Raw genomic sequence first — 12486 nt, forward strand, 5'->3', positions numbered from 1 at the left:
AGGTATACATGCCTTCAAATTGGCCCATTTCATATCTTGGCATACATTTGTTCCTAATACTTTTCATGATTCATTTTACTTCTGTGATGTGAGTTGTAATGCTTTCGTTTTTGCTTTAGATAGTATTTGAAAGTCTCTTCCTTAGTTTATGTGAGTTGATCCATTTCACTTTATTTTTAAAGAGCCAACTCTCTTTCAGTGATGTTTTTCACTTTATTCCATATCTATTTATGCTCTGATACTCTTGCTTCCTTATGCTAATTTGGGGTTTGGTTTAAGGTTAGTGATTAGCCATCATTTGCACTCTTTCTGATTTTTTTTTCTAGATTTCTCTCTATTTTATTGGCTGGTTACTACAACCCTCCTTAATACTGCTTTTTCTTTATCATAGATATAATTATCTAGACATTATTTTAAGAAGTATTTTAATTTCCTTTTTAAAATCTTCTTGGACCTAGTGGTTGGGTTGTGTTCTGAAATTTCTGTTTTTTTTTTTTTTGTATAATTTCTAAAGTTTTTCCTGTCATTGATTTCTAATTTTTCTAAATTTTAGTTATTTAGTTCCTCAAGACTTCTTTTTGTAATGCTTGGTATTGAGCTCAGGGTCTTACTCATCTCTCTCTCTCTCTCTCTCTCTCTCTCTCTCTCTCTCTCTCTCTCTCTGTCTGTCTGTCTCTGTGTGTGTGTGTGTGTGTGTGTGTGCGCGCGTGCATGTGTTGTTATTGTTGCTGCTGTTGTTGTTCTGTTTGGGGGCAGGATTTTGTGTAGCCTAGTCTGGCCTGAAATTTACTATGTAGCTGCTGCAGATGATCTTGAACTTTTACAGATCCCTTACCTTCAGTTCATTCCCTGAATGCTTACATTTACAGGCTTGCACCACCATGCCTGGTTTACACAGTGCTGAGGATCAAAAAGGCAGGCATTCTGTCCACTCAGCTGCATCTCCATTCCTGAGGCTTGGTTTTGTGTCCTATTTGTCAATATAGTCTGGATAATTTTCTATGTGTTGTTGAGAACAATATATTCAGAAGCTGTAAAGTGGAGTCCTCTAGTAATGTTGCTTAAGTCGATTTGCTCTAGTGTGCAGTTTAACTGTGTATTTTGTTTTCTTTTACCAGAATCTAAGGTTTCACTGTTTGCCACTCAACCAAGTTTGCATAGGACAGAGATTAGCGATTTATGCAAGGCCAGTCCTGTGGAAAATACAGGGGATTTTCCTGTTTCAAATCTCAATCTTCAGGAGTTTTACCATGGTAACTTCTTTTATGGAACATAAAATGAATTACCATGTGATATTAGGCAGGAGAAGTCCCAGAGCTAGGCAAGATCTCTGTCCTATGCAAACGTGGTAGAGTGGCCAATATGTTTCCCACTTACTAAAAACTAAATATTAATTGCTATAAAGTAGTTTGTGGTGTGGTAAGAACACTTGATCCTCCTGCAGGCCCCCTGGGTTCAGTTCTCAACTCCCACATGGCTCCTTCCAGCCCTCTGTTGCCACTTTCTGGCCTTGACTGGCATTGCATGTTACTTGAAAACATTTTTAAAAAGGCCATCCAAATCTCAGCTCTTAGTCTCTTGGACTCAGCACCTACATTTTTTTTTCAAGCACACTACTTTTCTTCAGTTTAATTTTGAACTGAAGAAAGAAAGAAGTTTTACAGTGACTTGTCTATTGAGTATAGAATACCTTGTGAACAGGATGGGTCATTAAAGCTTAGGAAAAGGATTGGGAAGGTGAGAGGAAAGCAATCATTCTTTCTGATTTGGCTATCTGTTTCTAAAAGTAGGGAGTTAAAGTTCCATGCCGTGGTATGTATTTTTCTCATGTCAGGGCCCTTGATACTTACTTTATATATTTGGGCACTTAATATTATTTCTCTTGTGGAATTGATCTTTTTAGCGTGGACCTTCCTGGTCTCTTTTGGTACTTGGATTTAAAGTCTTTTAGCTAATAAAATGCTGTTCTTGATTTTTATAGATTTAACTTGTGTAGAACATTCTATTTCATACCTTTACTTTCATCCCATGTATACACTGAGAAGTGAAGTGGGTTTTTGGTAAGGAACAACTGGTTGGCTCTTGATATTTTTAAACCTGTATAGTAGCTCTTGTTTTTTAATTGGATAATTTAGTTTTTGTATGTCCAAGGCAGTGCTGATGAGTTAAGTCTTATGTGCAGCCATTTTTTGACTTGTTTTCTATTTTCGTTATGGGTCCTCTTTTTCTTGGCCATGATGTTGCTCTATAGTTAGGATTTATTCAGTTTTTAATTCCTTGTTTATTTTTTGTTCTGTATGCATTTTTTATTTGTGGGTATCTTGAGACTTAAAAAAGAGTATTTTTGATTATAACAAGGTATTTTTAAATAGTATCAATGTAGCATGACCATAACGATGACAATAGAAACTCAAGAGCACAGGAGAAAGTAATTAATGTGAAAACTAAACTTATTTTAGTTTAGCTCCATTTTTCCATTTTCAGATTTTCATATGTCATTTATTACCTTTCTATATTGTCTATCCCTAGCATGTAATGTTATCTCTTAATTTTGTTTTTAGTCTTTTACTAAGGATATGATTTATTTACCATTCTATAATTTTATACTAGGATTTTTGTTTCCAGTTTTTAGAATTAAATTTTCACACATGTACTTACTGCATACTAACTATCCTCCCCTCACCTTCTCTTTCTACTAACGCTGCCTACCACTCCACTTCCTTAGAAATCTTTCTCACATTTATGTCTACAAGTTTTACTTTGCGACTCACTAAGTTTAACCAGCACCATCTGTGTGACCATGGGTGTCGAGCTATCTGCTGGATTCTAGTTGTCTCATTAGTTACCATGCAACTGAAGACAGTGACACCCCTTCTCCCAGGGTCTATCAATGAACCCCTCACTCATCCATGACTGATTCTCAGAATTAGTCTTGTGTAGGTTTCAGCTCAGGTAACCACAGTTTTTCCCATTCATAACTGCAGTGGTTGTGTTGAGCCTAGAGAATGACATTTTACAGTCCTTTACCTTATCTGCTATTTCTTACTACTACCCAACCCATCTTCTAAAATGTTCTCTGAGTTTTAGAAGGTATGATGTAATTATTTAGGGCTGGTCTCTCAAATGTCACTTACTCTGCAAAGAAAAGCTTTCGTGATTAAGGCTGACAATATTTTTGACTACAGGTATAAACTTACCTGTTTAGAAGGCAATGTGATTTTATATCAATTTAGTTGAATAACAGTAATAAGTTCCTACCTTGGACATACAACTTCAGCAGGTATGGGTTCCTAATTGGATTTAGCATACAGAAGAGCATGTCTTCCTATAGGGTGGGCCTCAGATCCAATAATAAGGAACCATAATGTTTTATACCTTCCCAAATTTCATTTTGCTCATAAATGCTTCTTTTTCTGTCCAGATTGAAGAAATTCTGTCACATTCTTGTGCAGTGAGTCTGATGGAAATTATTTTCTCAACTTATGTTTGGATATAACTTTAATCTCTCCTTCATTTCAAAGGAGAGCTTAGCCAGGCTAGTAGTCCTGCTTGACAATTGACAGTTTTTCAATAGTATAAAAATTTGTTGCCAGATCATCTGCTTACATGTATGGATTCTTCTAAAATGTATTGCTAGACAAAATGGCACACCTGTGTGTATGTGCATATGTTGTGTGTTTTGTCTGCATCATTGAGAATCTTTTATTTATCTTTCACTTGTAGGAGCTTGATTTTAAGATGTTTTGGCGTAATTAACAAGAGTTAACTGTGGATAGTAACATTTGACCTTCCTGTATTTGGATATTGTATCCTATGTAGGTTTTGGGAATTTCTGTTATTAAATGTTTGAAAAAGTTTTATACACATTTGTCATTCTCACGACCTACTTGAATGTCATTATTCCAAATAATGGCTTTAAAATGTCTCAGTGTTCTGTCAGTCCAGCACCGTTCTCATTCCTCTTTATTAGGTTCCCAATCTACATTTTTATTCCCACTGTGGATTTCAAGTAGCCCATCTTCAAGCTCACGAATTCTTCCTGTTTAAGCTATCCTGCTATAGATGTCTTCTTTCTGAATTTTTAACTTTATTAGCTGTATTTTGCAACTCAAGAATTTCTTTTTGCCAATTCTGAATTGCTTGCATCTCTTATGGTCACGTTGGAGTCTTGATGTGTTTCTGTGTGTTTTCTTCCTCTTACTGTTTCCTTAAAACAGCTCTTTGGAATTCTTCTTCCGAGACTTTGCAGATATTGGTTGCTCTGTAGTTGGTTTCTGGTATCTTATGCTTAACCATTAGATGAGGTCACAGTTCTCTGAAAGTCCTTTTTTTTAAGTTCTAAAAAGTGCATCTGAATGCACACACACACACACACACACACACACACACACATACACACTATAAGTTAACATGTGTATTATAGGAAAAAGTATACAAAAGACAAAACAAAATTATAAACAATCATAATCAGTTTGGTTGAACATGTCCTTGTTAGCATATGATGATATCCGCACATTAAAAGACTGGGTATGTATTCCTATCATCATAATCTGACTTGTCTTTTTAGATATCCTAAGCAGGCTGTTTATTTTCTCTGAGCTTATAGTTACTTCCATCATTTTAACATATTATAGTGCTAAGCACCAGTGTGTTTTGGGGATTTTTAGCAGAAAAGTGTAATCTAAGCACAAGTTTGTTCCAAATCTAGTTGTTGGATTGTTTAGAATGAACTGGGGGATGAATGAATGGACAGAATTAGCTGTCTGTTCCCACAATGTTCTTTCAAGAGCCAGGCTAGGCCCAGATGGTGTGTTCACATCATCGCCCTGTGTACGAGCACCACGGGGTTCTGCCCTGATTAGAGCATAATTACTATGCAAGGACTGTCCCTTTCTCCTGTGCAGTAACTACACTGACTTGGCACCTGGCTCCCCATGGGAAAATTACTCTGTCTCTGTTGTGCTGTCTGAGGCCAGGGAAGGAATGCAGTTGTCGACCACGTAGTTGTCAGTGTCACATTACTTGGTCTCACTCACAGCCTGCAGGCTACTGAAATATGCACAGCATAGGAGTAGAACTCAGATCTATACTACTATATGGGCTGCATACTGCTGATGTAAACTAGTCCTTGAGTACTGTAATAAGCCACAGGTTATGTTTGTCAAAGGGGAAATACAGTTGGTGGGTCTCAAGTCTCTATCTCACACTAGGATAGACATAGAGACTCTGGCTTACAGATTGTGAGGATTTGTCCCATTAGGTTTCCCTAACCTAGCACTGAATTACACTGCAAACTATTTAGCTTACCGTGATGGTCTGTATATGCTTGCACCAGGGAGTGACACTATTAGGAGGTGTGGCCTTGTTGAAATAGGTGTGTCACTGTGGGCATGGGCTAATACCCTATTCCTAGTTGCCTGGAAGCCAGTATTCTGCTAGCAGCCTTCAGATGAACATGTAGGACTCTCAGCTCCTCCTGCACCATGCCTGCCTGGATGCTGCCATGCTCCTGCCTTGATGATACTGGACTGAACCTCTGAACTCATAAGCCAGCCCCAACTAAATATTTTTGTAAGAGTTGCGTTGGTCCTGGTATCTGTTCCAGCATTAAAACCCTAACTAATACACTCACTTTCCTGCTCTACCCACTACAGAGGGGAATAGTTCCCATTGCTGTCACCTAAGGTTAGAGGAAGGGTGGTGGAAGTGGTCACTTGGTTGCCTAGACTGATGCTAAGCTGAGATGCACTCAAGTCTCACAGCTGCAAGACTTGCACAGTCTCAGGCATGCACTCAAGGCCCCTACTTTGGTTGTCTTTAATGCAGGATGAAGTCCAAGTCTGTTCTACTTGAGCAGAAAAGACGATCTGATGGCTGAGTGTGCCTAGAAGCTCTGTGTGTATGAGTGCATATCTGGAGAAGGTGGCCTCTGGCATCTGCCTAGTGCATGGTCTCACTGTTGTCAGCTCAGCCTTGGACTCCAAGGCAAATATCTGTACTCATTTTTCTAACATATTTTATAGAATACAGTCTTGCTTCTTATTTAGTTGTCCAATGTTGGAAGATGCATATTGGGAGCCAGGCTATCTCTTATATACATGGCTAAAAGAGGGTCCAGAGACTGTCTACAAGTACTGGCTTGATCACAAGGCTGTTGGTCTCTGTTGCCCTCTTGATTTTATTTTGATGAGTCTGGTACTGGGATTTAAGTCTAAGGTCTAGATGTAATTCCCTCTCTTATCACAAATATGAGGGGTCTCTTTCTGTTTTGTTCCTATATTCTTCACTGCATCTTGAATTATTATACTAGAATACCATTGTGGTCTCCCATTTGGCTTCCTTAGCTCTTATGAGAGAGGTTTGTTTGTGAATAACTGTCCCTTCTGGCCAGCTGGGGCAGGTCATAATTAGATCATTTGAAGATCTTAACAGCCATTTTGCTTAGCTTCCATCCATTAATTTTTGATAACCATCCCTTTAATATGTAGTAGAATCTTATTGTGGTTCTAATGTGAACTTCTCTAAATCGTAATTATCAACATCTAGTGCATTGAGTGGTCCCAAGTGAAAGTTGTGTTAACCAGGACATGGGGGATGCACAGGGATAGCACGCCAATGCACACTTTATTCACAGTTTCAGCATTTTATATACAGAAAGCAAAAGAAAGATTTCTCACAGTTTCTCCTTTCCACCAGGTGCTGTTTTCCTAGCAGTAGCTTATCTCGGTTCAAAGTGACACAAACCTCCTTGCAGACTGAGAAATCTGTCTGCAGTCCAACTCTTAGATGTGTTACTTAATTAAACTCTAAACGACGTTCCTTTCTTATGAGGAAAGGATCTGAAGGTCTCTTCCTCAGGTCTGCAGCTTACTTGGCAGAGCACCAGGATCCTGTGCTGAGAAAGTCTGCTCACTCTTTGTCCCAGTACACTGAGCTTCTCAGATGTCCTTCAGTCTTCTGGAAGCTAACAAACTAGGAGCTCTTACTTCATGCTATTTCTCTACACTTAATGGTACAGACACCTTTATGTGCATATTGACTGTTTTCATATGTTCTTTGTAATAAAGGCCATTTCGGGGTTTTTTTTTTTTTTTTTCTTTTTAGAAAGAGGGATCTCATAGCTGGGGATGGCTTTGAATTCACTGTGAATCTGGAGGTAACCTTGAATTTCTGGTTCTCCTGTCATCACTTCCTAACTGTCAAGGTCACAGATAAGAACTCCTATCCCTGATTTAGCTTCTCTGTCCATTTTCAAAGTGGAGTTTTGTCTTTGTTGTTGGTGTATTGTAGAAGTTCGGTTTATATCCCATGTATAAGCCCTGGACACCAAAGTACACTCACAGATGGAGGTCAGAGGATGCATTGGTTAGTTCTCTCCTTTCATAGTATATATCCTAGGGATCAAAGTCAGGTTATTCAGTCTTTGCAGCAGACACCTTTATCCACTGAGCCATTTCATAGGCCTCTGAAGGTTTCAATGCTAATGAATCAAACTCCTCTATTTTTCAAAAACAATCACTGGATGATTGGGCATCATATCTAAGAATTTATTACCAAATCTAAGTCACAAGGGTTTACAACTGTGTTTTCTTTTAAGAGCTTCATAGTTTGACAACTTATATTTTAGTTGTTGATCCATATGGAATTAGTTTTTATATGTTGAGTTGAGGGAGGTATATGACTTCGTTCTTTTGTATTTGGAAATCTACTTATCCTACCACAATATTGAACAGATATTTCTTTTTCTTCCTAAAGTAAACTTGAATCCTGACCAAACCAACTGACCATGGATATATTTGTTTGTTTCTGGATCCTGATTTTTTTTTCCCCATTTGTCTCTGTCTAATCTTAATGTCAGTATTGAGTGTTTAGTTACCATAGATTTATAGTAAGCTTTTTGTGTTGTTTGTTTCTTTGTTTTCTTTGTCTTTTTGAGACAGGGTCTCATGGTGCCCAGGAGAGCCTCAAATTTGCTGTGTATCTGAGGTCCCTTAGAATTACTGACCTACCTGCATTACCTCCTGAATGTTATAATTACAGGCATGCAGCTTTTTTAGTACATTTTGAAATCAGTAAAGAAACTTGCTCCAATTTTGTTGTTACTTCAAGAATGTCTATTGTTTTGAATCAGTTTTGTGAAAATCTAATGATCTGCCTTTTAAAAACATTTATCTTGCACAGGTCTTATGCAAGCTACATGATTGCTGTGGGTTCATATGTGCAAGATCAAGCCAGACAAAATCCCAGCATGGAAAGGGTATGTGGGCTTGAAGTTCCCTCACTAGCTGAAGAGTCGTTGGTAATTGGTAGCTGCTGGGAGAGGAAGAGTTTTCTTTAGTTAGGTATGGTCGGTCCCTGATACATGACTGCCCTCTGGTGGATGTCCTCACATCCCAGACTACATAGGCAGCAGAAATTTATTTTTTGTCGATTTCTTTTTTTAAACTATATGTTTTTTTTTTTTTATTGAAAATGGATTCTTCTCTCACACAATACATGCCAGCTAGTTTCCCCTCCCTCCACTCCTCTCAGCCTCTCCTACCTTTCGTCTCCCCAAGGTCCACTCCTCTTTCATTTTTCTTTAGAAAAGAGCAGGCCTTCATGAGACAACAGCCAAAGAGTACAAAATAAGATACAATAAGACAAGGTGAAAGCCAGCATTGTAATTAGTTATGACTCTGCATATCTCATTGCCCACTTTGGAAAGGAGCTTCTCTGGACAATGTTAAGAGCAGTTGTAGGAGAATGTCACAGCGGTGGCAGGAAGGCAGGAAGGGGGGTGGTTGGGGAGGGAGAACACCCTTATAGAAGAAGGGGGAGGAGGATGGGATAGGGAGTTTATGGACAGGAAACCCCAGGAAAGGGAATAACATTTGAAATGTAGATAAAAAATATTCAGTATAAAAAAAGAGCAGTTGTAATCAGTGGTTATAGATTGAAAGAAATGTTTAGAGGCAATTTGACAACTATCTTAGTTAGGGTTTTAGTGCTGTGAACAGATACCACGAGCAAGGCAACTCTCATAAGGACAAAGTTTATTTGGGGCTGGCTTACAGGTTCAGAGGTTCAGTCCATTATCATCAAGGTGGGAGCACGGCAGCATCCAGGCAGGCATTGTGCAGGAGGAGCTGAGAGTTCTACATCTTCATCTGAAGGCTGCTAGCAAAATACTGGACTCCAGGCCACTAGGATGAGGATCTTAAAGCCCACACTCACAATGACACACTTCCTTCAACAGGGCCACACCTTCTAATAGTGCCATTCCCTGGGCCGAGTGCATGCAAACTATCACAACATTATCATTTAGCTAAATAACAATTGCAGGTTTCTCCCAGAATCACAGTCAAGGCAGACATAAAATCACTTCTTGTAAAGCAGATTTCAGATGCAATCAAAAGCAATTGGTTATCCCCATAGTCTCCTTGCCATTATTACATTATGTCCAGAGCTTGCCTGACAGACTGCTGTTGTACTATTTAGTGCTCCCCGAAGGACATAATCAGCTTTTTTGCTTACAGAAGACAGTCACTGGGAACTTGTGAGATTGTTCAACAGCTAAAAGCACTTACCTTGAAACCCTAAGCCCCCGAGTTTGGTCATTTGAACCCACAGTGGAAAGAGAGAATCAACCAACTCCTAAAAAGTTGTCCTCTGCCCTCCAGGCATATGTCAGGCATTCCTGCGCTCACCTGCATACCATACACACATACATCACAACTGCACGGAGATGATAAAGGAAAGGAAAGGGCATCATTAGGACTTTGATACAAACTACCTTGAAAGTATAGATTGCTTTGAAGATGCTACTCTCTGTATAATACTAAGGTTCCAGTCTATGAATGCAGAATATTTTTCCATTTAGGTTTTTTATAATGGAGTCACTTTTATTAGACAGGCTCTCACTAAATAACTTAAACTGGTCTGGAGCTCTACATAGCCCAGGCTGATCTGATCTTGTAGTTTTCCTTTCTCAGTGCCCCAAATGATAGAACTGTAGGCATGTACTTCTAGTCACATCTTTTTGCAATTAAAAGTTACATTTCAGATCATTTCTTGCCAATATATAGAAATATAACTGATAATTATGAGTTGAATGCATAAGCTACAGCTTTGTTGAATTAATTTACTTACTTTGATAGTTTTCTTGTGAATTCTCTAAGAATTTGTATTGTGTAGGACCATTTATGTCATCTGTAAATAGAAGTGCTTTTGCTCCTTTCTTCTCCCCTCCTTTTTAGAAGCAAAGTCTCATGATGTGGCCTAGACTTTCCTACAACTTGTGATCCTCCTGCTCCACCTTCTGAGGGCTGGGATGATGGGAGGAAGCCAGGCCTTCCTGAATGCTAAGCAAGTACGGCAGCAACCAAGCCATATTCCAGCCCATTCTGCCTTCCGTTGCTTTTTATTGGTGTGTGTGTGTGGGGGGGGGTGCATGCACGCCTGAATGAAGCATGCATAGTTTTTTTTTCTTTTTTCTTTTTTTTTTCGGAGCTGGGGACCGAACCCAGGGCCTTGCGGTCGCTAGGCAAGCGCTCTACCGCTGAGCTAAATCCCCAACCCCGCATGCATAGTTTTTATTCATACAGCTCAGTGTCTTTGGAGGCCAGAAGAGGGCGTCATATCCCTTGGAGCTAGAGTTAAAAGTGGTTGTCAGCCGGCTGATATCAGTCCAATCCCAGCTGAGCCTCTCTCCAGTCCTTCCTCTTTCCGTTATAACTTGGTTACATTTAGTTTCTTTTTCTTATCTACTTTCCCTGGCTAGGATGTCAGGTACAGTGCTGAAGAACAATGGTGAAAAAGCATATTTGTCTTGCTCCTGATTTTCTTGTGAATGGCTTTTACTTATTTTATATATATAATTATATATTTATATTTAGTTTACTCTTTACTGAGTTCATTTATAGATATGCTATTCACTCTGGGGTGTGGTATTTGCAGAGAATAGCTTGTGGGAGCTGGTTCTCTTTTTCAGCCAGATGGGATCCAGAGACTTGAACTCAGGCTAGGAGCCTAAGCTGAGCCATTTCACTGTCCCTCCCTCTCTTACACTGTAACCCCATTCTTTCTATAGTGTTTTCTCTTGCTCTTTGGAAAATATACATATTTTTTTCCAACGGAAGGACAAAAAAGTATTTTCCCAACTCCACCCTGACATACTTTTTTGGCTACTCCCTATCTCTGTAATTTCCTAGCAGTAAAGTTGTCCTTGTTATTTCTTTCTTATCTTTTAGTCTTGCCAGGGTTTTAAATTGGGCTTCTGTTCTACTTGAAATTCATGTTAGAACATTTTTCAGTGCCGTAGAAAATTCTGCAATCGTTGTATGATAAATTAGGAACTTGATACCAGTAGCCTTTTTGTTAGCAGGATTTTATTTCACCGAGATAACATAGTTGAAGGAACTTTGTGTTCTCCAAAGCATCTTAGATGAGAGCTTCCTAAAGATTAATGAGCCTGTGACAAAATAAAAAAAATCATGTTGCTAGATAAAGGCTCTTTATTCTTCAATGTTCCAAACAGATATTTCTTCTGAATTAAAACTACTGTACCATGAAAAACAAAATGAGTGCCCCTGTCATGCATTGGCGTATAAATCCTAGGGAGATAAAGGAGCAAGATGGAAAGTCTCCCAAGATTGTGCCCCTTTCACTTTCGATTCCTGGTAAACTAATGGTAATTCTCTGATATGTCCAAAGTGATGATTTTGATTTGCAAAAACCTTACAACTATTTCCCTTTCTCTTCTCTGTGCCTCCATTGACATAGATTTAGCATTGAATTACAGTTTTATTTTACACAGCCTAGCTCTATTGTGTAAAAAGTAATTTTTCTTTTAGGAGTTGTGGTCAGTTACAACAGACCTTCATCCAAATTTTCCTTCAGGTGTCAAGGTGGATTGAATCAGGCACATTCCGAGAGTGTATGGAAACTTGTTTTTCTGAAGTGACAAGAGTTTTCTAAACAAAGCAAGGAAACTTTCAAACAAGTTAAAAGTGGCTTGAAAGAAAAATGCAAAGTGGCTTCCTAAGAATTTTTGGTGGCTAGGGGATTGGTCCAAGATTAGTTTTGGTTATTGTTGGGGCTCTTTTTGTTTCTTTGTTTCTTTTCTTTCCTTGCTTTTGGTTTGAACTTTTCATAGAGGCCGAATGAGAGAGCACCCTGATTTTCTTCTCAGTGTGTCCATATGCAAAAGTTATCATTGTGTCCATTTGTGAGACAGAGCGCACAGGAGAGTGATTAAGATCAAAATACATGTAAGACATGTTGAAAAAGAGTTAAAACGTTTATTTTAAAAGAGCAGATGAACCTTAAATGTTCTCAGTAGCTATGTTGTGATAGAATCGTAGCTCACTTCAGGACAGACTACACCAGGCCAATGAAGTTCCACATGGGAGAGGTTTATTGGGTATGGGAGAGGTTTATTGGGTATGGGAGAGGTTTATTGGGTATGGGAGAGGTTTATTGGGTATGGGAGAGGTTTATTGGATT

At 38.8% G+C, this 12486-nt stretch overlaps 1 protein-coding gene across 1 annotated transcript in view; it reads left to right on the forward strand.

The window, feature by feature from the left end:
- The window catches only part of Gprasp1 (G protein-coupled receptor associated sorting protein 1), a 51780-nt gene that overhangs the window by 5583 nt on the left and 33711 nt on the right, over window positions 1-12486 (forward strand). Inside the window, exon 3 of the mRNA XM_087601002.1 lies at window positions 8182-8257. Coding sequence (XP_087457128.1) covers window positions 8217-8257 — 41 coding nt within the window. The 5' untranslated portion in view covers window positions 8182-8216. The remainder of the gene's footprint in view (window positions 1-8181; window positions 8258-12486) is intronic.

Source organism: Rattus norvegicus, chromosome X (assembly GCF_021556685.1).
Source record: "Rattus norvegicus strain SHRSP/BbbUtx chromosome X, alternate assembly SHRSP_T2T, whole genome shotgun sequence".
In the NCBI taxonomy this organism is placed as follows: Eukaryota; Metazoa; Chordata; class Mammalia; order Rodentia; family Muridae; genus Rattus; species Rattus norvegicus.